Source organism: Callorhinus ursinus, unplaced genomic scaffold, assembly GCF_003265705.2.
Source record: "Callorhinus ursinus isolate GAN/ISIS: 27379988/994484 unplaced genomic scaffold, GSC_fseal_2.0 scaffold10, whole genome shotgun sequence".
NCBI classification, from domain to species: Eukaryota; Metazoa; Chordata; class Mammalia; order Carnivora; family Otariidae; genus Callorhinus; species Callorhinus ursinus.
In genome coordinates this window covers 81,597,257-81,624,624 of record NW_027397072.1, presented here as the reverse complement: position 1 = coordinate 81,624,624, position 27,368 = coordinate 81,597,257, and the positions used below count along the sequence as shown (strand labels likewise).

General features: G+C 43.7%; 1 protein-coding gene across 1 annotated transcript in view; it reads right to left on the bottom strand.

The window, feature by feature from the left end:
* Nucleotides 1–6,656: 6,656 nt before the first annotated feature.
* IL1RL2 (interleukin 1 receptor like 2) overlaps nucleotides 6,657–27,368 on the bottom strand; it is a 39,751-nt gene continuing 19,039 nt past the window's right edge. The window contains exons 6-10 of the mRNA XM_025868788.2: nucleotides 21,385–21,514; nucleotides 20,477–20,613; nucleotides 18,613–18,756; nucleotides 9,654–9,815; nucleotides 6,657–8,231 (exon numbers count right to left, since the gene is read on the bottom strand). Coding sequence (XP_025724573.2) covers nucleotides 7,864–8,231; nucleotides 9,654–9,815; nucleotides 18,613–18,756; nucleotides 20,477–20,613; nucleotides 21,385–21,514 — 941 coding nt within the window. The 3' untranslated portion in view covers nucleotides 6,657–7,863. The remainder of the gene's footprint in view (nucleotides 8,232–9,653; nucleotides 9,816–18,612; nucleotides 18,757–20,476; nucleotides 20,614–21,384; nucleotides 21,515–27,368) is intronic.

The window sequence follows — 27,368 nt, the reverse complement described above, 5'->3', positions numbered from 1 at the left end:
GGGTCTTCAGGCTGGCCACATTTGATAGATGTGTTGAAAAATCATCCAGCCCACGTGCAAGCCTCACACCTTAAAAATGTTTTCATTTTCTAGAAAAATGCTAACCAGAGTGGTGGTGGTGATGATTAGGGGGGAGGGCAAGTACATCCCGCTGATAGCAGAAAGAGAAGGTGGGAAATCGAGAGCAATAAGGGGCAGAGAAATGAGGGAGTGACCACAAAACCATCACCATGAAACCTTTGGTCTCCAGGGTTCTCCGGGTAAGTTAAGGGACAACATGAATAAATCAAATAAAAGGGTAGGTGTCAGTGACTCAGATTAAGAAGTAATACAGCCACTGAGTAAGAGGGGAAAAAAGTTACTGTGCCTCATTCTCCCATTTTTCTGTAACTATAATCACAGTTTGGGATTCACCCAATTTTTCAGTTGACACAACCACCAGGGGAGTGTCATCGAGCTATTTGAATGGTGACAAACTGGTTACTTGGTTGTAGGAGAAAAGCGTTTTTAATTTCTAGATTCTTAAAAAAATTGTCATTTTCATCTGCATTCTAAACAAATAAAACTATGATTTATATTTCAAAATTGAGAATGAAATTGACTTGATGGACTTCTGAGATTTCCAAGACTTGCAGCTTAATGTCTCCTGGCAGACAGAGAGGGGAAGGGGGACACACACTGTTCGGGTGCAGGGTTCTGTGTAGGACTGAGCTTACCATGGCCCATGGTGATGCTCCACCAGCTCTCACCATGTCCAACTCCCCCCCGGGACTGAGCCGCTAGAAGCCCCACCACACAGCAAGAGATTGCTGTCACATAGGAGAGAAGGAACAGAGCAAAACACAGCATAAGCTGGAAAAACATTTTGGTGCAACGTCTTTCAGCTTGAGCCCGTTCTGGGCCTGAACTGGAAAAGATGTGCTTTCTCCTCTTCTGAGGTGGGAGGAGGTGAGGGCTGAGTAGTCTCCCGAGGAAGACAAGAAAACCTGTATCTTGTAGTCCAAACCATCTGAAGGTGTATCCCTGTAGATTCCATTCTGGTTTCATTTTTAAGATGTTATTTATTTATTTGAAAGTGAGTGAGAGTGAGAGACATCACAGAGGGAGAGGAAGAAGCGGACTCGCTGCTGAGCAGAGAGACTGACGCGGGGCTCGATCCCCGGATCCTGAGATCATGACCTGAGCCGAAGGCAGTTGCCTAACCAACTGAGCCACCCAGGTGCCCTGATTCCATTCTGTTTTGTTATCTCTTCTCCTCCTGTAAAATCTTTTTGGTGCTTGCAGATGTCAGTCGTGCTCCTAGGAATTAGTCAACAGTAGTTAGGCCGGAGCATTCAAGGTGGGCAGTGGCAACTGTTGTTAGTAAGAAAGCCCCTAAAGAAAGGTGACTCTGGAGGACAAGAGCCAGGGCTGCGGGTCTCATTTCCTTTCTTAAGGGGAGAATCTCTCTCTCCCTGAGGACTAGGGTTTGACTTTTGTTAAAGCAAATGGCAAGGGTGCCTGGGAGGTCCAGTCATTTAAGCATCTGCCTTCAGCTCAAGTCATGATCCCAGGGTCCTGGGATCGAGTCCCACGTTGGGCTCCCTGCTCCACAGGGAGTCTGCTTCTCCCTCTGACCCTCCCCCTACTCATTCTCCCAATCCCTGTCTCTCTCTCTTAAATAAATAAATAAAATCTTAAAAAAAAAAAAAGCAAATGGCAGCACCCCTTCAAAGCTACCTGTGTATGGAAGGGAGAAGTGTTCCCGTCCATCAAGGCCCCCAGAAGAATTCCATCTGAGATGTGTGGCCTCCAGCCATTCAGACCTGATGTTCTGCAGCTGTGAGAGCCAGCGTGACCCCCAGTCACTTATTCTAGACGTCATGGATTTGTCATCGATAGTCTTTATTCTAAGAGGGAAGCCAGGGAGGAATTTTCCACTTTCTTAATTTTCCAGACACAGCCCTGGATAAATCAACCAAACAAAGCATGTGTTGAAGGAAAGTTTATGAAAATATGAATCAGGATCAAGAGCCAAGGAAAGGTCAACGGACTGGGCCACAGCAGGCAGCTCTCTGAGTCACTGCGGGGCTCAGCAGGGGCAGAAGACACTGAGGGTCTGTGCCCCCCCAGCCCCCATGTAGGTCAGACAGCTCCTTGTAGCTCTGTGAGGCTGCCAAGCACTTTCACGTGTGTCTTTGTCTCGGTTGACCTTCTGGGAAAAGACCAGACCTTCCCGGGACCTTTATTTGATGTGACTCAGTCTTCACCCAGGACTTTCTCACGCGCAGACTCACGGTATTTGAGGGGAGAAACCAAAGGAAGTGGGTTCTGGGGTTGACTCAGTCATTAAGGAAGGTGAGCCAAAAAGTAACCGAGGGGTTCAACACCTATATTTCATCTTTCCTCTGACCCATTTGCCTCTCACCCTTGCCCTCAGGTCAGTCCCGTCCCCTCAAGTTATCCCAAGAGACCTGGGGCCTGCCTCCAAGGAATGGGGAGAGGGCCTCTTTTACATCACCAAGCCCCGCTGGGGAGACATGAGAGAATGGGTGGTGACCTTCAGCTTTCATATAATCTGCCTTTTTGTCCATTATCCATGGACATCTAAATCTTCTTTCTTATGCACACTTAGACATGAGTCCATCAGCTGGCAAATAAACCTTACCTTCCAACCACCATTTCAGTGGCAATTCAATTACTTATATCTTTACCAGATTGTATCCCTTTATTCCATTAAAAACTCATGGAAATTAACAATGGAAATGCTCAAAGTAGTAAACTAATAATAATAAAATGGAAAATGAGATGGGTATCACTGAGTATTCAAAATGACAAATATTTAGTATGAGGCTTAATGCTCCTTGATCTCTAACAGCTTAATTAGGGGTCTAAATGCTGAGATTAAATGCTAAAGAACACCTACAAAACAGTGAAAGTGCACATTTTGGAGACCGCATTATGAATAAAATGGAGGGAGCTCAGTGGAACTCCAGCAACCCGTCCCTGAAATCTCCATTAGGAATCAGCCCATTCTCTGACATGAGTCATTAACGGTTTCTCCATTTTGGGCCAAGGGCTGTCTACACAAATGCTACTTCAAGCCCTTCTCTCCCACCACCACCCCCCAACCAAAGAGCGCCTCTGATCCGCTGCTACAGAAATTCTGGAAGGCTCTGAGGGAAGCAGTCTTCAACGCAAATTGTCAATTCTCATTTTAGGAGTGTTCGGGTGAAATTATGGCAAGAAGTGAACAATCCCCAGTGCCATAGCAGGGTGCTTGAAATCACAGCTGCTGAGTGTCTAAAGGGGAAGGGAACATGATCTAAGAGGCGGGAGGACGGGTTTGAGGCCAGAGGCGGGGTAACAGCGCTATCCTCCAGAGGCCCAGGAGAAGGATAGGATTGTCAATTGGGTCTTCCCAGTTCAGGTACTTCCTTCAAGTACTCTTCTGGCCTGGGCTACTGTGTGGTAGAATGAGTACGGCTGAAGCTTATTCCTGGCACTCATCTCCCAGGACGAGGCTTCAAAGCTCCTTGAGCTCCCCACCATCAAGACCAAGCAGCAAGCAAGCAAAGAAATCAAAGTCTCCATCGGAGCAGATATTCCTGTGGGATCTACCCAGCAGATATACCCAGGAGATCAGGAAAGCTGGGGGTCCCTGCGTATGTGGAAGAGGACACCAGCCAGCAGACAGGGCAGCATGGTTTGGAAAATTACTCGAGCCGAGAGCCCACAGCACGGGGCACAGTCATAGATCCATCGATGCCAATACGGAGCACCCTGTCTCCAGGGGCATTTTGTGTGTGTGTGACTTTAAGAAGCTAGTAAAAAATTTAGGATTCTCCAAAAACCATGAGCTGCCTACTGCAAAACATTCAGTGCCAATGGATTTTTTTTTCCCTTTCAATTGAACTTTTTCCCCTGAATATCATGACCAGAGTTCTTTGAAGTGTGTCCAATCTGTCCATAAATAGCAACCACTTATCATGCCCATACTCACTTATGTCATCTTTTTCCTCACGTCATCCCCGAATGATGACAAGCTCAGAGAGGTTGACCTGCTTCTCAAAGGCCCCACAGTTAGTGGAAAAGTCAAGTTTCAAATACAAGCTCTTCCCCACTAGGCAGAGCCCTGGACTCCCAGGTCCCCAAGTGGTGATGAGGCTCCAGGCAAGAGGTAAAATTCAGTTAACGCCAATGCTTTGTGTTAGATGTGACAAAGCTGTCCCAGGAAAGGACATAGCCTCCTTCATTGACCTCTCTCATCTAAAACCTCTAGCCATTCAGATGGATCCATTCAAGAAAGGTAAAACTTACTGAAGAAATTCTTAATCCTGAATGTTAAATTTCGTATGAACCTAAATGCTAAAGTTTTGCTTACTGCTAGGCAGAAACAAGACCAAACAAAAAATGTGTGTGATCCTGAAAAAGCCCAAAGTAAATCGAGGGAAATCACTCAGAAGCCCTGACTGTGTAATTCTAGAAGCCCCTTCTCAGATTTCTAGAAGTTAGTTCCATTGAGTGGCTGGTGTCACAGGACTGAGGGGGTCAGAAAAGTTGTCGTAGGATGAGCCACGGCACAGTGAGAAGACAGGAGACATCTGTCCCAGCTCTGCCACCAAGTATCGAGCATCTTTAGTTTACTCCCTTCACACTTCTGGCCCCTATCTGATTAGGATCTGTTTCCCATTTTTTTTTTTTTTTTTTTTTTTTTACATCCCGGTGCACGCACAGGTAAGGCCTACGGCTCCAGACACGCCATGAGGAAATATCTCAGGAGTAACAGTCCTCGGAGACCTGCAGCTCATTTGTGGCAGACCAGTAAGGCAGCCCTGGGCTAGATGATGACTAAAATACCATGAAAATCCCAAGTCTGTGTTCCTTTCCAAACAACTTTCAGGAGGACCCCAGAATGGCTCACTCGGCACGTTTATCACTGGACCTCTACACAGAATCATATAAAATTCCGAGATCACATCTTATACGTACAGAAATGAAAGTCCCTCTAGGGAAGGGGTCTTTTTCCCATGGCCTGGGGACCTTCCGTAAGGTCCCTTTGAGGAACTTGAAAAACTCAAGTCAACCTTCTCAAAATTCGGGCCAAAATTTTGTACGTACATTTTTTCTAGGGAGATATCCACATTGCTCCTCAAATTATCAGAAAGGGCCACTGTTTAAAAGGACAGAACTTACTGGAATAAGACAAGTTTTATCCATCTTTGAAGACATGTGGCTGTATTGTACAAATCCTGATTCAGAGCACTTGGTCTGTCACTAGGAGAGTATATTCAAGCCTGAGAACACCAGCACCGTGTCCAAACATATGAAAGGCCAGAACCTTGAGAAAAGGAGCCTCTTGTAGAGGACACAAAACATATTTAATAAGAATAAAATTGCAATATGCTGATATAATTCATTCATGTTACTGCATTGATAATACACCTTTACACACCTTAAGACAAAAAGAAACAGAGGGCACATGTTGGAGGGGAAGGAAGGTTTTGGCTTAAAAAATCATTCCAATTAAGAAATTCGCCAACAGTACTGGTCTCCTATAAGTCACAGATTTTCAGAAAATACCTTTACCTCTGATGGATTGGCTTTCTTTTTTTCTGACAGCCTCAACTTGTGTTGTGTGGATACAGTCATTTATTTATAAAAGGTTAGTCACTGAATGATCCTGGAGAATCTCTTTCTAAAATTCATAGGCAACCGGCACAGCCTGACAAAAGGACACATCCCAGGGTCTCACCCGATCTCCTGACTCATGGGGCTGCTCTGCCTTTCTTCACTCTCTGGAGAGAAAGGGCTTGGAAGGAAGGGGAAGGCTGTAGGGGATGGGCTCCCCATAGGACACAGTGAAGGGCAAAGTGCCCCTCTGATGTCTGTGGCCATAGAGCCTTCCCCAGCATCAATGGCAATCTCCAGGTACCAAGCAGAGGAGAGAAAACTCAGGGGTGAGAGGAACAGAATGAGGAACACATCAGCCACCATCACTTCGCTCCTGGGTGCACCAAGAGAAGCAGCTTCCTTTACTTAAACTGGCAAATTCTCCATGAAGAATCATGACTCCCACGTTGGAGACAGAAACCGAGAGGCAAAGAATTCACAAACATCTGATTAGAAAGATCCTCATGAGCTTCTTATTTCTGTCGGTTGTCTCTCGTCACCAAAATAAAATCGATACCTGCTACCGTTCACCCAGGGAAGAAAGAAAGAAGGGAGGGAGGACTCCATAAGAAGAATGAAACAAAAAGCAAATACTACACATGAATCTGAAGGCCCTATGGCTAAGTGGAATAAGCCAGGCACAAAAGAGCAAACCCTGTAGGATTCCACTTACATGAGGTGCCTGGAGGAGCCGAAATCATAGACACAGAAAGCAGAACATTGCCAGAGGCTGTGGGCAGGGGAGAGGGGGGGTTAGTGTTCAACAGGGAGAGAGTTCCACTTGGGAAAGATGACAAAGTCCCACCAGACACTTTATGCTATCGGCAGCCCAGGAAGGACACAGAGCCACCTGGTCCTTTTCCCTGCCCCCCATACACTCTCTTCCTCCCTGCATGCTGGGGTCCCTATCCTCACCCCTCCTGCTTCTCCTCCCCCCTCCCCTGTCCTGCCCACTGGCTGACCCCCTTCCAGCCCCCATGGACTCTTCATTAGGGCCACTATCATGAGATACCACAGGCCGAGTGGCTTACAAACAACAGAAATTTATTTCTCACAGCTGTGGAGACAAGAAGTCTGAGAACAGGTGCCTTCGTGGTCAGGTGCGGACCTTTTTTCAGATCACAGACTTCTTGCTGTGTCCTCACATGGCCGAAGCGGCAAGGGACTTCTTGGGGTATCTTCTACGAGAATACTAATCCTATTCAGGAGGTCTCCACCCTTCCGACCTGTTCACCTCTGGAAGGCCCCACCTCCCAATACCATGACACTGGGTGTTAGGACTGCAACATGTGAATTTGGGGCCCACAAACATTCTGACCCCAGCAGGACACTTGTTAGGGCTTGATGTCATCAGCCACAGAACGAGAGACTTGGACTCTATCCAAGCTCCTCAGCTGGGGGTCTTTGCAAGTAGTGATGAGTTTACAGCTAATTTTGAGCATCAAAAGTCCTTGCCCCTTGTTAAATCATAAATGGACTTGTGACAAGGGGACACTGGCTAACCGAAAGATTACTTTGTTTTACATGGACTAGAATCACATCATCTTGGTGTGCTGTTTCTCTCACATGTTGCTCAGAATCCCAGCCTTCTTGGCCAGTTGGAAAACCAGGTGAATTGTTACTTATTTTGATTTGACAAATCAAGTCTTTCAAGCCTGGGGCCCAACAGGATGGTGGTTAATGGGCAATCTCAGCGGGGCCACACTTGGTCTCCAATGGTCTGTGTGACCACTCAGTGGCTTCCAGTATGAGTGTGCTAAGATTGTGGTCACGATAAAAGTGTGGTTCTCCTTGCCAGCCCTCCCCAAGCCCACAGGTTGCCTCCTGCCATCCTCTGACTTCCATCTCTGGCCCCACGGGTGCCACACCATGCACCAAACTTCTTGACAACTCAACTGCCGCTCTACAATCCTCCGTGTCCCATTCCCCAGGGGCTCACATGCTACACCTGCTCTGTGTTCAGGGAGTGTTCATCAGAGCCCATAAGTGAATGAGGGCCTTCTGGAAGGGTGACAGCTTTCCCTAGAGAAGGAGCTCTGATCAAAACAAGCAGCAAACAGAGGACCTGTAGCAACGAGTACACAAGGGCAAGCTTCAAGCCGACTGCCCAAATGCCACGCATCCTTGTCCAACCATGAGCCACCCCATGCGGACAACGCCATCACGGGTGACCAACCCCACATTGGCCCCTCCCTAGCCAGCCAGGAGGTGTCAGGACGTGTGCTTCGGCAGCTGGGCAGAAGAAGATGGTGGAGGCCTTTTGGGTGGCATGTGATACCTCACTTGTTTCCAGAACTTGGACTTTGCACACTGTGACTGCTCTGTGAAATCCCCACTCCACTGGATGGCCCCATGCTTCTGCTTGATGTACTGAATTGACTCCGGCGTGGCCGCGTAGTCCTTGACTTTCTCCAGTTCAATCAGGATGACCTTCATCCCATCCTGGATGAGCGCATTGTAGACTGCAATTTGTTCTTCCGACATGTTCTTTAACAAGTCAAAGCTCAGGGATTCGGGAACTAAGATGATGATCAGTCTCCTGCACAGCTTGATGTTTTCGTCAATGACATTGGCCACTGCTGCAAATAAAGAAGATGCAGACTGTCTCAGGAGTGAAAGAGCCTAGACTGATCTCTGAGAATATTAGAAATGGGCCCTGGATAAAGGCAACGTGGACTTTAAAATAAATGTGACTTAGGAATGGGTAACAAAAGTGATTTTTTTAACATTCATCCTATCTTCTGTGAAGCCTTCCTGATTTTCCCTGAAAAATTGGTCCTTTGTGTTCCTAAGTCATATTTTTTGGTAGTTAGTTGCTGATAGGCCACTTTCCTTAGCCCACTGGCTGCACCCACAGACCGTGAGCTTCCCAGAAAAGGGTCTTATCACGTGCCTAACTTTTATATCCTCCTTATTCTTAGAATATAACAATACACTGTGACCTCCCCAAGTTCATGTTCTTCTTCCTTTTGGCTTATTTTTCTATTTCTAGTGCCTAGAATATTATAAGGCACATAGCAGGTGCTCAATAAATATTTGCTGAATGAGTGAAAGAATATGCTTATGAAATTTGAAGTCTTCCACACATTTATGGCGAGCACTAGATCAGAGTTTCAGTTCCTCATGGAGGCTGATCCTATAACTTGAAAAGAGGCAGGCTGAGATGTAGCTGTTGCTCACCACAGATATGGGCAACCAACAAATCCAAAGTACTCAGCAACCTTTTCAAATGACCCAGAGCAGGCCACTACCAAATACTGTAAAGTAGTAATCTTGGTTTCCTCTTGACTAGTGCAGGATGTTTATTTCAAATTTCAGCCATTTGTTGTATAGCGTTCCAAGAAAGAAAACATGTAGGTCAAGAGGGAAACTTTATCTGTCGAATGTCTAATATGCGCTAAGCTCCATATTGGTCCCCACTCAGGTTTTACCTCATTTCATTCTGTCACCCGAGTTAAGGAAGTATTCTCCTCCCCATTTGACAGATAAGACAGCTGAGGTTCAGGGATGTTGCCTTCATTGCCCAAAGCTACACTCTTGTTCAAAGGGAGACGTAAATAAATAAATTCTCTTTTATTTATGTAGGAGAAGCCTGAGCAGTTAAGGTTTATAAAATCATCTTTAAACATAAGCTGATTTACATATTCGAACTGATGGAGCATACTCAGCAGGTAGTCTCAAGGGCGTGAGGGCAAATGACCTCTTTTCTCCATTTGGTCCCTTGGCCAAGGCTGTCATCAGCCAACTGCTCGTGTTACTCATAGTGAGAGTCACGTAATTTCAACCAGGAATACCCGGTTATCCTGTTACAGGAATGAGCCCCAGAGAGAAGAGAGCTGGTTCTAATTCGGCTCCGGGGCTGTGAGCTGAGGAGGTACAAGACTCCCCGTAGTTCCGTGGGGAAAGCAAGCAGTTCCTCCCACCCCACCACCTCTAAAGTGAAAGAAAGAGACTTCCTTTTCCTTTTTATCTGCGGCTTTTACGCTTCACTGAAAACATACCTTGTCCAGGAAATTCATCCCTGCCAAATATAAATAATTTGTATCCACACTGCCTCTCCAGCACCTCAGGCAGAATCTTCAATACCAGCGTGTCCACCTCATGGCTCTGGATTTCTCTTTGAGGCTTGGGGTATAAGACATAGGCATCATACAGCTTGCCATCTGAAAAGGAAATGGGATAAACTCATGGAATTATTCCTACCAAATTCTCTTATGTTAACAGAGCGAAAGTCTGACTTGCTACCATGATGTCCTTTTCCCTTGGGGTCAATGACTTCAGAGTACCCAGTTGGCTCTCTGGGAGCCAAGCATTGCCACACTAGGCCTCTCATTCTCTCGACTCTTTAAATATTTCACTTCATGCTCTTTTGCTTGCGTAGTTTCTGAGGACAAGCTGAATGCAACTCACATCTTTGTTTCACGATAGGTAAGGTGTTTTTTTTTTCCCTCTGGCTTCTTTCAGGATTTTTTTTCCTTACCTTTGATTTTCTGCGGTTTGAAAATGATATGCCTAGATTTTTGGTTTTTTGTTTATCCTGCTCAGTATTCTCTGAGCTTCCTGGATTGTGGTTTGGTATCTGACATTAATTCGGGGAAATTCTTAGTCATTAGTGTTTCAGATACTTCTGTTCCTTTCTCTCTTTCTTCTCCTTTGGTATTCCCATTACACTTATGTTACACCTTCTGTGGTTGTCCCACACTCTTTGGATACTTTGTTCTTTTCTTCCTCACCACCCCCATCTTTGTTCCTTTCGCTTTACAGTTTTGGAGCTTTCTAGTGGGATAAGCCTCAAGCCAGAGATTCTCTGCTCAGCCATGTCCACTCCACTAGTAAGCCCATCACAGGCAGTCTTCATTTCTGTTACAGTTTTTTTTTTTTTAATTGCTAGCTTTCTTTTTGGTTCTTTTTAGGATTTTCATTTCTCTGCTTACATCTCCCGTCTGTTGTGTGCTGTCTGCTTTTATGCGTTAGATCCCTTAGCATGCTAATCAGGGATGATTTAAATTCCCAGTCTGATAATTCCAACATCCCTGCCATTTCTGGCTCTCGTGTTTGCTCTGTCTCTTCAAACTGTGCATTTGCCTTTTAATATGCCTTATACTTTTCTCTGAGACCTGGATGGAATGTACCAGTAAAAGAAAATGGTATAAACTGGCCTTTAGTAACATGGTGGTGAGGTGTGGAGGGAGGGGACGTGTTCAATGGTGCTGTGACTAGATCTGTCTTTTAGTGACTCTGGACCATGAACGTCACAAGCATTTCCCAGTTTTGTATCCCCACTTGGGTGGGGCAGGATGGCTAGACTGGGCTGGAGTTGGCTATTTCCTTCTGCACAGGTCAGTTACACTCCGATAATATCCTAGCGGGTAAGGCTTTCATTAACTAGTTTCTCCTGAGGGCAGGCCTGGTTAATAAGAACTGAGTGCTCTAGGATATTTCAGAATGATTTTTCTCCTCCCCCTGCTGGAAGCACAAAGAGATTTTTTTCTCTGATATTTACAGTCAGAACCAAGTCAGGCTTCTGGAGGGAAAACTCACAAAAGTGTGGGTTTCTACTGCTTATGACTGGGTCCCCTGAAGAATTTAAGTCTCAGATTTATCCACATTGAGCCTCCAGTGATTTGTCAGTTACAATTGGTATTCCTACCCCATTGGCGTTGACCTTTGAGGAAGGTGGTCCTATCCCCGTGACATAAGAATCACTTCTCCAAGGTCACCCAGCCCCAATTCCAACCTGACACCTTTGACTCTTAAGTCCACCAGTCCCCGTGGTGAAAATGAGAATTGAAAGCAAGAGTCTCCATCATTTTCACTCTTGATGGGTCCTGTGCAATGGCGGACTGTTGTAAACTGCACCAGGCAAAATGGGCCAAGTCTCTGTGATTCAGACCCACTAAGTGAATTTTGCCACTGCAATTGCACATGGCATTGTAGCGACCAAGCCTCTGAGCAGACTCCAGGAATCTGCTGTGCAGTACAGAGAAGTCCAATACAACAGCACATTTCGTCATCACCGGAATGAGCTAAGCATTTATTGAGCAACCAACCACAGGTAACAGTCACTGTGCTCACCCCTGGACAGATGACCAAGACGCAAGAGCTAACTGGAAAGACCATTCAGAGACTTGGAAATAAAAACATGAGGCGCTACAAGATCACATGGCTGAATGAACGGGAGAGACGGAAAGAAACAAAACTTCCCCCATAGCATGGAGCTCTTGGGGAAAATTCACAAAGGATGGAGGGCAGTTGCTGGATTGTAAAGGGTTTAGCAAAAACGGAGGCGCTAGAGGTGGAGGATAAGGAGTCCAAGAAGGGGCAGAGCTTGAGAAGTGCATGGAAGGGGGATGCTTACGCTCTACTCAGGGGTCAGATGAATGAGTAAGAAACTCTAGCAGGGCTAGAAGGTTTGAGTGAACATCTCATTAGAAAATGTGATTTTTTTTTGAGCTCCAGGCTATTTGGAAATTCAGAGCGAACCTAATGGGACCCAAGAGGAAGCCATCCCTTTTTATTCCCTTTTTATGGAAGTTTGTTTGATTGAACAGACTTCAAAAGAAGGGTTGTTCTGAGCCCAAAGGAAGAAGGTAAAATCTTGTATACTTCTAGTTTTTGTCTAAATAATAGTACAGACGGTCCCTGACTTAGGAGGGTTCGATTACGATTTTTTGACTTTATGATGGTACAAAAGCAATACACATTCAGGAGAAACCATACTTCAAATTTTGAATTTTGATCTTTTCCAGGCTAGTGATACGCGGTCCTATCCTCTCTCTGATGCTAGGCAGCGTAAAAAGCCTCAGCTCCAACTGAGCCACGCAATCTCCAGGGTCAACAGTCGATACACTGACCATCTGACCATCTGTCCCCATACACCTGCTGTTTTCCACCTTCAGGGCAGTATTCAATCAGTCACATGAGACAGTCAACCTTGATCATAAAATAGGCTTTATGTTAGATGATTTTGCCCAACTGTAGGCTAATGTAAGTATTCTGAGCACGCTAAACGTAGGCAGGGCTAAGCTGTGATATTCTGTGGGTTATGTGCATTGAATGCATTTTATTTTATTTTTTTAAGATTGTATTTATTTATTTGAGAGAGAGAGAACACGAGAGAAGGGAGGGTCAGAGAGAGAAGCAGACTCCCCACTGAGCAGGGAGCCCGATGTGGGACTCGATCCTGGGACTCCAGAATCATGACCTGAGCCGAAGGCAGTTGCTTAACCAACTGAGCCACCCAGGCGCCCTTGAGTGCATTTTAACTTATGATATTTTTAACTTATAATGGGTTTATTGGGTTATAACCCATCATAAGTCAAGGAAGATCTGTAGTTAAAATGTGTACAGAACTTTAGCGTTTACATTGTAGCCTTTTCCCATTCCATAAATTCTCACGCCAACCACCACTGACAGCCTTTAAGTCTCTGCCCACCATTCCCGGCCATCCTGTGGAAATGGTAATACACACACATGGGCACACAAGCACACTCACTCTTCCTCAGTCTCCCCACCCCCTGTCATGAAAGGAAGCCGTATGAGAATGGGGGCATTTTTTGGTGGGGTTCCACCCCCAGTGCCTGGAGCAGGACCTGACACAGAGGAGGTCTCTATCAGTAGTTGCCAAATGTCTGAATGGAGCTTGATTTTACAGAGGCTCAAGAAGGTTAAATCTATGAGGAGAGAGAGAAGTTTTAGATCATGAGCTGATTCAGCTTTTTAATAAATTGGAGTCATAAGGCAGGTACCAAAGGGATGATTAATTTGTGTTTGGAGTCGGCAGAAACCCAATCCAGCTAAAACTCCTCTGTAACGTCTTCAATATTACTAGTTTATACCACCACTCCATAAGTGGATATTTTTCTGATTTAAATTTAATGTCATATACGTGACTTTCTAAAGCCAGGGGGCATATGAAAAAAAAATTTTTTTAGGATTTCATAAAGGCTTTATGTTTTTAAACATTTTAAAAAGGATTTAAATGTCCTTAAAAATTTGATAATATTTAATCCCTTTATGATAAAGGGTTGGTTGGGTTGGCACTCTCCACATCACATAGCAGAGCCTCCCAAATGAATACAGTATTTCTTGGTCTGTAAACTACAGCAAACGTCCGCGTTCATCACCACCTCTGTCTGAAACCCTGCCACTGGTGTCTCTCTTCTCTCAGGCTGTTTCTCTTTCTTCCTTCTCATTGAAAAGCAAAGCAAAACAAAACAAAACAAAAACCTATGGTTGCTGAGTGAATTCTCTCTTTTGACTGTGTTCCACGTTCCCTGTTTTTAGGCGAGGTGTCTGAAAAGACAGGTGCTCCATGCTGGGCAAATGCAGACTCTGAGAAGAGACTTAGGCAGCAAGGGACTCTCACACCTTCTCGAAAAGCAAAATACAAAATGCTCCCAATTTTGGGGTCATCTTTTATTTTTTTTCTTTCTAAGCTTTTGGGTAGTAATGTTACCTTTGTGGCTTGTTCTCAAAAAATGCAGGGGGTTCTCATCACTTCCAAATGATCAGTTCGTCCTTTATTCACCAGTCTAGCAAAAACATCAAGCTGAGGCCATTTTGCTTTTAGCCTCTGCCTGAGGTTTTGAAGGGCGCTCTCAGACAACTGCCTGCCGGCTTTGCCCATCACGGTCACGGTCATGGTGAGGGTTACGTTTGTATCCTCGGATCACGGGAAAGGGAGCTGAGACAGACAAGGCTATGTTATTTCTCGTCTTTGAGCTGCTAAGTGCATAGCCTTGATTCAAACCCAAGTCCACCACTCCCTCTGGTGTGGCTGAGACGAGAATCAGGAGGAGGAAATGTCACAAAGCATATACCTGATTAGTCCCTTTCAAGTGTGTCAGACTCCTTTTTTTTCAGAAAATAGCCCCCAGCAATACTTCCGGTTCCACATGCTCTTTCAGAACCGACCATACCTCCCCACAAAGAGGTGGACTCTATTTCCACTCCCTTAAAATTGATGAGGACTCTGTAGCTGCCCTGACAAATAGAATGTGGTAGAACTGACTCTATAGATTTAGGGTCTAAGTCGTAAGAGAAAATATGGCTTTTCCTGGCTCTCTTGTTCTTGAAACACTAGCCCTCAGAAGTCAATCATCATGCCATGAGGAAGCCCAAAGTAGCCCACACAGAGACCACCTGGAGAGGGCACTGGGGAGAGAAACTGAGGCCATCAACTGATAGCCAAAATCAACTGCCAATCCCCCAGCAGGGTTCCTAGACATCATGGAGCTGGGACAGGCCATCCCTGCTGTGCCATCTGACGTCCTGACCCACAGAACCCATCAGCAAAATACATGGTTGCTCTATGCTACAAAGTTTTGAGGTAATTTTCTTCCCAGCCATAGTAACTGTAAGAGCAGTTGGGTAGGTAACAATGAATGGCAATAGATAATGATGAATTTGACATGCCCCCCAACTGTTTATTTCATCCAGAGAACTGTGGAAATGTAGACCTACCAGTAAGTTTTCTAAAGAAAGGGCCTGTTAGCAGATACTCCCACAACTTGCCTTTATATGGTGGATAAACCTAGACAGTTTATCTAGGTTCTGGCCAAGCTCCTTTAATTTCCTGAAGACATTCAGCCCTAATTTTGTTGTTAAAACATCTGCATATGCCTTTATTGGCCGTTGGCAGAAATACAAAAGTTTATTGGGGTGTGTTAATGTTTATGAGAGATTGCTTAAAGATTATTCAACCCCTTACTTTCTTTTCTTAAGTTTCAAACCTAATCAAACTGAACCAATGGAAAAATCAGACAGAATCAATTTGGTCTTCACATAAGTGCTTTTACTTGATTGCATGAGGTTTGGCATTTTAGCCCTAGCATGGAAGACACTAGAAGAAAAGCCACATTCAACATGCTACTACATTTACCACAGGAATGTTGTTGTAGACAAGATTCACTATATTACACCCTTTAAAAATGAATACTCCCTACAAAAACTTTTCCTTGGAAAATTGTCCCAGACAAAGCTATGTGCTCTCATAAGCAATTGAAGCGCATTTGTGAACAGCACACAATGCATCTTGTCATTGTTTTTACCTTTACTTCCAAAGCCAACTCATCTTTAAAAAGTGTCCAAGATTTGTCATTAACTCTACCCCCAAGCTTTATTTTACCATTCTACCCTCTATTCACTATCTGTTTTTAATTGTTGTGTTCTACATGTATGTTCTCCACAAACCTATTTGGAAGGTGGTGAGACATATGCAAATCTCTCCAGATGTGTAAACTGGCCCTTTTATTTTTGTACACACATGCACACCCAGAAGGCGAATTTTTAAAGTAACTCCTATAATTTACTAGAGAACATACCGAACTCATGGATTAGGGCTGTTGATGACTCAACAAAACTGAGCTATACCTGTTACTCATGTTATAAAGTGTAACTCATCTAGTTGGGGAAATATCTTATCCTAAGAAGGACACAATTTGTCTATTTCTTCATTTGTATTTGCCACCCCTGACTCCACAGGTTCCCCCCAATAACTCAGAAAATATCTCCCAGGGACACAATGCTGGAAATAGCATCCGGGACAAATCTTAAGTCTCATCTCTAGCTCACTGTCAAAGCCAACACTCAGAGAGGAATTACAGGGGTCGTTGTCATAGATGGAGCTGCAGAGATTAGAGATTTAGTCATAAAGTACGCAAGTACTTATCTGAATTAAGAAAAAAAAAAAAGGAGGAGCCCTGGCTGACTGTGAGCCCCGATGACCAAATTCTCAGCCCGAATTTGGGCTGGAGTCCGGTCTCAGCAGAGGGTGGGGCTCCCTGAATCTGTCATCTGCTCAGCTCCCCTCCTCTGGGTGAGTCACTATTCCTTTTTTCTCTTCCTGCTAAACTCGACCTCACCCGCAGGCAGCTGCACCAGCCCTCGGCTCTCATGCTCCTGGGAGTCACAGTGAGTCAGGGAGTGAGACATGCACCCGGACCAGAGATCTGGGAACACCACTGAAGTCCCCGCAGCGTCCAGTCAGTCAGTAAATAGAAAGCAGGTGGACCGCTCACGTGCGTGTGTCAGAAAAGACAAGTGGTGGTGCACTGGTCTCCTCTGCCACATTCACAGACAGGAGCATAGCCACAGGGAGGCTCCAAGGGGACCCCACACCCAGCCGACGGGCCTCAGGACTAGAGGGGCTTCAAGTGGCATTGGACATGCACAGTTGCGTTTCCACGATTGAATTTGGCCCTCAAGAAAGAACGTGTTGCTTTCTACACTGCTCTGGGACTGCCAGTTTTGAATTCGGAAATTTAGCTCAGAATAAAGTCCAAGTTAGGACACCTGTTTTCTCAAACAGATGGACAACAACTTGTACTGTGTGTTTTATATGCAAAGCAGACCCTTGGTGTAAATAATGCCCTTCTTACTGGTGGGTACTCATAAAATGTGCTTGGACACCCACTTCCCTGAATTCCAACTCTAGTCCTCATCGCTAGTCTCTGGACCTGAATGGTGTAAATGTGGGTATTTCCATGTACGTGAAGCGCATAGACTTCTCTTGGTTGTGTATTAATTTTCCATCCAATCAGAGGACAGTAAGGCAGACTCATTATTTTTTTTCAAGGCTTTAAGAGATCACAACCATTCTGAGACAACAAGAAAACAGCACAGAGTTAAAAAACCACAATGGTTGGGGGTGGGGCACTTGGGTGGCTCAGTTGGTTAAGCGTCCGACTCCTGATCTCCGTTCAGGTCTTGATCTCAGGGTCATGAGTTCAAGTCCCGAATTGGGCTCCATGCTGGGCATGGAGCCTACTTATAAAACTAAAAGAAAAAGAGGGGCGCCTGGGTGGCTCAATCGTTAAGCGTCTGCCTTTGACTCAGGTCATGGTCCCAGGGTCCTGGGATCGAGCCCCGCATCGGGCTCCCTGCTCTGCGGGGAGCCTGCTTCTCCCTCTCCCACTCCCCCTGCTTGTGTTCCCTCTCTCGCTGTCTCTCTCTGTCAAATAAGTAAATAAAATCTTAAAAAAAAAAAAAAAAAACTAAAAGAAAAAGAAAAAAATACCACAACGGTGGGAAGTGCCTATTGCTCAGTTTCAGGACGGTACTGAGGCGTTTGTGTGTTGAGATGTGTTGGCAGGACGGGAGCTCCACAGACCACGCTGAAACCTGGGGCAAAGGGGCAGAGGCAGCTTGCTTTGACCCTCAGACTACAGGGTGCCCCTTGTGCCCCACGTCCCTGCTCAGGGCTTTCCTGGACTTCAACTCAGTTGTTCCTACAATACTCTGTGAGGCAGGCTCTGATCATTTTCTCTTGCTCCCCAGTTCCTCCCTCTCCTTCCCTCCTTCCTACTTTCCTTCCTCTTCTCCTTCCTCCCTTCTCTTCTTCCTTGTTTCTTTTTTTCTTTCATTCTATAGTCAAGAAAGAGAAGAGCATGCAACACTTCCTAAGATCACATGGGAGTAAGGGGAGAACCAGATGCAAACCCAGGCCTCTCTCCAGCCTTGTGAGGCAGGGACTTAAATCTTTCAGGTCCCAAGTACAGGACCTAAAAGAGCTGCCCCCACAGGCAGCTCGTCTCTCTCCATCACGTAAACTCTGCTCATGCGCCCACCGTGCTGAAGATGTATCGCGGCTGGAGAGCCCTTTGTCGCTCTTGGAGAAATCGTCTTCTTTGGCAAACAGCAGTAGATGTGAGAACCTCTCTAAAACAGTCACAGTGGGACCCAGAAGATGACATGCTCCTGCTTCTTAGCAAAGATTTGCCCGGCCACGACTAGCCTGCAAGCCTCATTTGACTGAACAATGCTGGTGACCATGGACCAATGGTTTCCCTGAAGCATGAGAAGTCCAGGGAGAGTCCTTCCTCCCAATTTGCCAACAACATGAAAGGCAAGCTAGTAAAATATGATAAAGTGTATTTACAATGGTTATACGGATGAGCGGGTTATACGGATGAGCGGATGCCAAGTATGAGGCAATCTTCAGTGGTTACCCACGCTTACCTTCTTTGGTCCCGGTAGAATGGAAGGCACTTCGATACCAGAGCACAATGTCGATCTTAAAAATGTTGTAGAGGTACATGACAGACGCTGTTGCACCTACCAAGGCGAGAAGCCCTCCTATCAAGTAAGCTTGAACATTTGGAGCTACAAATGACAGCAAATAAAGATATAAACAAATAATAATGATAAAACAAAGAGTCAACTCTATGCTTTACTTATACAGATCACATTACAAATGCCAAATGGAAATGCGTTAGAGGTCAATGAGGATACCGCTTAAATATTTTTTTACAGTTAAATATAATAGGTATATGGGAGTAGAATAATCTGGTGTGGCCCATGAATTTCAGAAAGCAAATGTGCTCTTGGGAACCTGGGGAGGGAAATTCTGCAGAAGCCTAGCTCCTGATGGGGCTGGCTGGAGGGCATGAGGCCTGCTCTCAAAACACACACGGCCAGGTCTCACTGAAGCCAACTCTACTAGACTCTCCCGAGGTAGAGCCTTGAACATGTTTACTGGAAGACCTTTCCCAGTGGTTCTGTTGCACATTCCTGATTATTCCACTGTCATAACTGCTTTCATGGGCACTCAAAATTGAGCAGCAGGACACCTGTTATAAATAAAGAGCCATCAGCTGCCTCCCCTGAAAGCCAACTCTGTTGTCTCCCAAAGCCTGCCCTAGAGCCAAACTCCCCCCTCAACCTCTTTGTGCCAACAAGGTCCAGGCCGGGGGCCTGTCTGCAAGGCACAGTCTCCGAAAGGGCAGAAAGGGTGTCTATCCCTGCTCTGCTTTGCAAACACGCTGCAGAGCAATTATGGCAAAAGCTGTGGGTGGGAGATGACCAAGAAGCAGAACCAGTTCCCCTGGAATGTCAAGTCCCTGAAAACAGGCTCCTACACATCCCAGAAGAGGAACAGTACAGTCTGCTCCCTTACCACAGCCCAAAAGAGTGATGCCATGGAAGGAGGCTCTAAGAAGGAGAGAATTTGGAAGGAGGAAGAAGGACAAAGGAAGAGAAAGTCTCTCCATTCTTAGAATCCACCGCATACACCACTGCCTTCATCAGCCCCTTCCCTATGCTCCAGTCTCCACTAAAAGGTGTGTATGTATGTGTGTGTGTATGGGGGGGGGGGTTAAAGGGGAAATTCTCTTTTCTGTGAACCCCCCAGAGCACATTCATTTTTTTTAAATACTCCCTAAGGAGTTTATCATGACCTGCCCTATGTCACACCATGTTGCAAACAGTTTGAGGTCCAAGACATCCCTATGCACTGCTGTATGTCTTTAAATACAATAAAGCACAATAACTAAAACACATTCTGGGTCAACAGAAATAGCAATGCATTGATTAAGTCCCAGCACAACCAAGTGGATCTGCTCTGCACGCAGGTGCCCAATCTGATCCTGACCACCTGTTTGAGCCTCTAGCTTCTATTAGATGGATTCGCCCTTCCCTCCCACCTTTCCACTTCTCTTTGTCCTTCCCCAGATCTAGGAGCAACAATGCCACCTCCCACTTTGGGAGGTCCCAGGTCTGGGAAGCTGTAATGTATAGACTTCAGGGACCTTGGTACTGCAATGGTCACGATAAGAAGACCATGCCCTGCAATATTTATGAGATTCATAAAGCCCCTGGTAAGTAGACAGGAGTGATGGCTGGCAGTTCTTGAGTTCGTCACTCATTGCCTTCAGGAGCATTGATCCCCTGCTCTGCTCTGGAAATGAGTTTGAAACCAACAAATTCCACACAAGAAATTAATGCTGAGTTTCCCTACTGAATACCACTCTGCTGCCTCACACCAAGTGTCTCCTTGTCATCATTTTGAACCTCCTGAACAGCGTGTACCCCACCAAACCATTACCTGGGAGTTTTAAAATAAAATATGCCGCTGACACTCCGGCGTGACAAATGAAAGGATGACCATAATCTTCCATTTTCACTTCCAAGAAAGTTATGTTCACTGTGTAAAAAATATGTTTCTGGAAAGAAATGTGGGATCTGTGAAAGAAAGGAACCAACCATTTATACATGAGGCATAGTTACCCAGCATAGTGTATCATCTTCAGTCTAGAGAATAAAATTCTCTCTCTGGAGAACACTTCAGGCCATCACAGTTACCCTGGGAATGCTTCACGGACTAGCTCGGTGAGGTGCGTGAGTCGTGGCCCTTCCGGATTTGCATTTTCTTCTGGACGGCGACAGACGGCATCCTCAGCCCTCCAGAGCCTTCCGCTGGTTGTCTCCACATAGGCTCACTTATCTACCCTGCAGGGCCCAGCATCAGTTCTTCCGCCCTCGCACTAGTGAATCTTGCTTTATGCCACCCAATTTTATACCACCACAAATTGGGTTTCTACCACGCAATTAGTGCATGATTAAGCCCTGTCTCCCCCAAGAGTCCCCATGCTGCTCCCTGCTTTGCTACTGGAGCCTTGAAGATCTATGGCTCATGATATAACAAAATCGGAAGGAGGCTAGTTTTAAGGACTAGCTGAGAGAAATGGATTTTGTTGTGTGAGTCCCATACTTGATGTGTTGCCTCATCTGTCTAACTAGGATGTGGGAATGTTGATAAGATGAGCCCCTCACACTTCTCTGAAGCGGAGGTAGCCCTGCCGAGCACTGAGGAGATCTTTGAGAGACAAAGCCAAAAGGAGTGATGAGGGCTCAGTGAGAAGCATCTAAAAAAAGTAGTACTAGCGCCAAAATAATGTAAAGTGAGGAAATGCTTGTCGGTTTTTAGGGAAGGCAGAAAAACACAACACCTACTCGGATCCTTCTCTGATGCGTTTGGATTCACTGTAGTAATCATCCACCAAGGTGTTATTGACTCTCCAGCATCGGAGATTTGTATTATCCCTTGTGTCTGTGATATTGCAGTCCACAGTAAGGGGAGAGCCTATAAAATCAAATTTATAAATGTTACATGAAAAGCCTACAAAAAAGTGATCAGCTGGACAATATCCTTGAATATCTTTTGATTACCAAAAATTCACCCTGGAGGTCAATGTTCCTCTACTTTATTCTCTCCCTGGACAGAGATGATAAGGGACAAGTTACCTTCCAGAGTGTCTACTGTACAGAGATATCCATGTGATATCCAAATACCACCAGCTTCTGGCCAATGCCCTCCCCAATATCAGGGACACAGATACTACCACCAGTCTTAGGAAACTTAACAAAGAACTTTGCAAAGTATTTCACAGCTTAACAATAACCCACAACCCTCGGACCAAGTATTTCACACACATTGTCTTCTTCAGTCTTCCTATCTTCAAAACAATCCTACAATCAGGAAAGAGGAGGTAATGCCCATTTTACAAATGAGAACGCTGAAGTTCAGAGAGGCTGGTGACTTGCCCAAGGTCACACATGAGAGCAAGAAATGAGACACGAACGCTGGTTTTCTATTTCCAAATCCAGTAATATTTCTACTTCACCAATCGTGACCCCTCTCCTGACTCCACCACACACATTCACAAATTATTCATAATTTTCTATTTTTATTTGATTTTTCTATTTATTTTCTATTTTTATTTGATTTTGTTCCACGAGCCTAATATATCCCATCTATTTACTCTACATAAAAAATTACTTTATTCCTACACAGTCTACTTCATGTTTCTTTATGCTAGGTGGAATTTATTTCTTCTAATTTGGTTTTTTTTGAAAGATTTTATTTATTTATTTGAGAGAGAGAGAGGGAGAGAGAATGAGAGAGATCACAAGTGGGGAGGAGAGAGAGAAGCAGGCTCCCCATGAGCAGGGAGACAGATGCGGGGCTCAATCCCAGGACTCTGGGATCACGACCTGAGCCGAAGGCAGAAGCCCAACCAACTGAGCCATCCAGGCGCCCCTAGGTGGAACTTATTTTTTTAAAAATCATGAACTATAACACATGTATAGTAAAAAGTATAGAACATAAATGTAAAGCACACATCCATACCACCTTCACCCCGTCAGGAAAACAACATATTGCCGGAACTCCAGAAGCCTCCCACGTTCCCCTTGCCTACTTTATACTTTATCACTTATGCATTCACTCTTGAACTGTAGCTTCTGTTGCCCGCATTTTGTTTGTGATGCTGATCCGTGCTGCTGCATGCAGCTGACTCCCTTCAGATAGGAGAATGCACTAGCACTTGTTTATTTCTTGTACAGCTGCTATGCACACATCTGCATTGTTGCAGTGTTTGCCTCAATGCATAAGGCTGCTGTGAGCTCTCCGCTGCATGCCTCCCGGGGCACGGTCCACACCTTTCTTGTATACACACCCGTGTACGTGACAGTACACGTGCCTCTCTATCTACCAGTAAAACCGGTAGATCTTAGGTTATGCTTATCTTCAACTTTAAAGGAGATGCCGAATTGTTTTCCAGCGCAGTTGTACCGATTTACCCTTCCACCAGGAGCGTGGGAGAGCACCTGTTACTTTACCTAACTCAGCAGTATGTGGTGTTGTCAGTCTATTTATTTTCACCAGCTCGGTGTGTGTTGGGACATCACACTGTGGATTGAATTTGCATTGCCCTAGACTGCACTGCCACAGCACATTTTTAGACCTTCACTGGCCATGTCAATACCCTCTGTTGTAAACTCTCACAGCGGTCTGTCTTGCCTTCTGGTAGGTTGACTTGTCTTTCAATAAACGGAAGTTACTATGTTTACCGTAGTCGTACTTATCAAATTTTACCTCAAGACTAGTCATTGACTAGCATGTGTTTATTTTTTTTAATCTTTCCTTACCCCAAATCATGAAGGATCTTTTTTCTAGAAATGCATCATTTTGACTTCTTTAGATCTACAACTCATTGGAAATTATTTTTATAAATAGTGTGAGAAAGGGGTCAGGTTTTTATTTTATTCTGTATTCCATCCCATTATCAAGTTCCATTTATTGAAAAGGTCACACCTTCCCCAGAACAGTGTCAACCTTGCCAAAATCAAGTGTGTTTTATGGTGGATCTATTTCTGGGCCTTCAATTCTAACCCGTTATCTATCCTTGCATCAGAACTACACTGTCTAAACCACGGTAGCTTTTTAATAAATCTTGAAATCTGGTGGTACAAATCCCCTCAGCTAGTCCTTTTTCATTAAAAGTGTCCTGACTATTATTCAGTCTTTACTTTTCCATACCAACATTATAATCAACCTATCAAGTTCAGCAAAAACTAAAATCTGTTGAGACTTTGGCTCTCCCTCAAAACAAAGGACATATGTTTAATAGTTCAGTCTTGTGTTGTTTCTTCTAAGGGCTTCTAAAAATAGATTTTTAAAAATCAGATTAGGGACATTCCTTTACATTCCTAGTTTTAAAAGTTGTTTTTTTTTTAAATAATAAATTCCTAGTTCAGGTGTTCTAAGTGACTTTGCTGTATCTATGAATGTATTTTTTCTTCTTTAGTTTGTTAATGTAAAATAAAAGGAAGACTTACCTAATATGAAGCAACTTGGCATTGCTTCACGCAAGCCCGAGCCGCAATGTATCATCCTTTGGGTATGCCGATAAAATAAATTTGCTAATAATGTGCTTAAAATTTTTCATCTGTGTTGAGGAATGAGACTGGCCTGAAATTTCCTTGTCCTTGCTGGGTCTGAGTGTCAAGATTTTCCTGACCTAATAAAATGTGTTAACGACGATTTCTTCTTTTTCTACTTTGTGAAAAAATTTGTTTAAATCCGTCAAATTTCTTTATTAAATGCTTTGTAGAGTTCACTAGTAAAGCCAAGTGCATCTAGAATTCTGTTTGTGGTAAGATTTTACATTTCTGGTCATATGTCTGTTCTGAAATCTGTATCTTCTTGTGCCAGATCCTTTGTGCTGATTTTTATGGAAACTGCCCATTTCTTTTAGATTTTCAAATTGTTTGGCACTAGGTTTTCCAGAATAATTCTTTTATGACCTTTTTCATGTGTATATGATCTATGGTGATGGCCTCTTTTTCCTTCAGATTGTGCCTTCCCTCTTTTCCGAATCATTCAGGGGGTTAGCAATCACATTCTACTTTTCAAACAACGAACTTCTTTCTCTGTTCATCACTCAATTGCATGTTCATTTACTATTTCACTATTTTCTGCTATTACTGCTCACCTCATGTCTTCCATTTCTGTTGGATTTATTTTGCTTCTCTTTTTCTGTCTTCAGCGGTGAGCGTGCAGCTCATGGATATTTCAAGTAGCTTCCTTTTCTAATTCAGACTATCAAGTATGTTCTGATCAAATCTTTGTATCCCACCAACCTCGGTGTAATCTTTTCATGAGTATTCATTGTCAAATTATTTTTTGATTTCTATTTTTATCCATGGGCTATCTGGAGGGACTTTTATTTGACTGTTTTCCAACCTATGCAGTTCTTCTAATTGTCTTCTTATTGCTTATTTCCAACTTCAGTGTCTTATGGTCTGAGAATATAGTTTATATGATTTCAATCTGTTGGATTTTATTGAGACTAGTTTTATAACCCAACATATGGTGGATTTTATTAAACATTTCTTTTTTTTATTTCTTTTTAAAGATTTTATTTATTTGAGAGAGAGCAAGCACGAGCTGGGGGAGGGGCAGAGGGAGAGGGAGAAACAGACTCCCCGCTTGAGCAAGAAGCCCCATGTGGGGCTCAATCCCAGGACCCTGGGATCATGACCTGAGCTGAAGGCAGACACTTAACCACTGAGTCACCCAGGTGTCCCTTTATTAAACACTTCATTGTGCTTAGAAAGAATGTGTAATCTGTAGTAGTTGGGCTCAGGGCTCTATAATATGAATATTAGGCCATTTGTTGGGCACATTTTGTTTGTCGTGATAGGGTGTTCTGTTTGCTTTGTTCTACCAGCTACCTTGCAAAGTGTCATTATTATTATTCCATTGTTAGTATGGACTTACTTTCTTCCGTAATCCTGAACTAACTCTCTCTTTCTGCACGTGTACACACACACACACACACACACACACACACACACACACACACACACTTCTAAGGCCATGTTATTATGTATCTACAGGTTCACCAGTGAACTTTTAATCATTACAAAGTATCTCTGTGTGCCTCTAATAATGCATTCTGCCTTCAGATCTACTTTAATATTAGTATAATTATACCAACTTTATTTTGGTTAGTGTTTATAGCATATACCATTTTCTAGTCTTTTCTCTTCCAGCATCTTGTAAACAGCCCAGAGTTTTGATATCTTCTTTCAAATCCAGTATGACAATCTTTATTTGGAGCATTTAGTCCAGCCTGTGATTGGTGATATACATACGTTTAAATCAACTATCTTATATATGTATATTTTTTATTTGTAGCATCTGTCTTATATCTGTCTTTTCCTTCTTGCTGTCTTTTGATTCCTTCTTTTGGATTCCTTCTTCCTTCCTCTTGATTATTTTTTATTATTCCATATAAGGCTGTATTTTTGAAATTATTATTACTTTAGTGTTACCCTAAATATTAAAGCATAGATCCTCAAACTTATCAAAATCTGATATTATTGATTATTTCTATTGTCTTCTAAGAGAATGTAACGTATTAGGATGCAATTGCATTTAACCTTCTCCCAGCAGACAGGCAAATGCAGTTGTGAATTCTAATTTCATATATATTTTAAACTCCATGAACAACCGTCCTCATTATTGCCTCATTCAGTCAAGATTCATTTGGATTTATTCACATATTTATGCCAACATTCACTCCTTCCTTCCCTCCTACAAAGCTGATTCACGATCTAGAAACATTTCCTCCTGCTTAAGGAACACTGTAGTAGCTCCTTTAGTGTAAGACTGTGGTTAGCAAATTCTGTCATTTTTAGTTTGTCGTATTTTCACTGACTATAAAATTAGCATTTTTTTTCAGCAGACAACCTCCATTATTTCCATCAAAAATTCAAACAGTGAGCTTACTGTTGCACACAGAGGATTTTTTTTTCCTTTTTTCCCTAACTTTTAAGATATTTTCCTTTGTTTTTCTGCAGTTTCACTTTGGTATTTCAAGGTATAGGTTTGCCTTTATTTGTCCTGCCGAGGTCTCCTTAGCTTCTGGCGTCTTTGGATTAATGTGTCTATCAGTTTGGAATATTCTCAGATTATCACCTAAATAATACTGCCTCTGCTCCCATTTTCTCTTTTCTCTTTCTTCTGGGATTGCAATTACATACATGTTAGCTCTGGGTATCCTCTCTCTCTAGCCTCTGTACTTCCTATTCTTCTGTCTCTTTGTGCTTAATCATAGGCATTTCCTCCTGACCTATGTGTTTTTGTTCAGTAACCCTTTTTTCAGATGTCTCATATGCCATTAAACCCTTTATTGAGTTTTTGGTTTGGGTTACTGTACTTGTCAATTCTGATATTTTATTTGTTCTTTTTCGAATCTGATATGGTCCTTTTTATTTTTATTTTTTTATTATTTTTTAAAATTTTATTATGTTATGTTAGTCACCATACAATACATCATTAGTTTTTGATGTAGTGTTCCATGATCCATTGTTTTCGTATAACACCCAGTGCTCCATGCAGTACGTGCCCTCCTTAATACCCATCACCGGGCTGATGTGGTCCTTTTTAAAAAGTTTGCAGTTGTCTTTTGAAAACGGCAATCATGTCTTTTCCTTTCTTGCATATAATAAGCAAAATTAATATCTATCTATCTATCTATCTCTGGGGCCCTGGGGGTCTGTTTCTGTTATATGTGGTTTACCATCTAGAATTTACTGAGTCAAAAGTTATTTGTGAAGGTTCTGAATGCATATTGGCATTTCCTTCT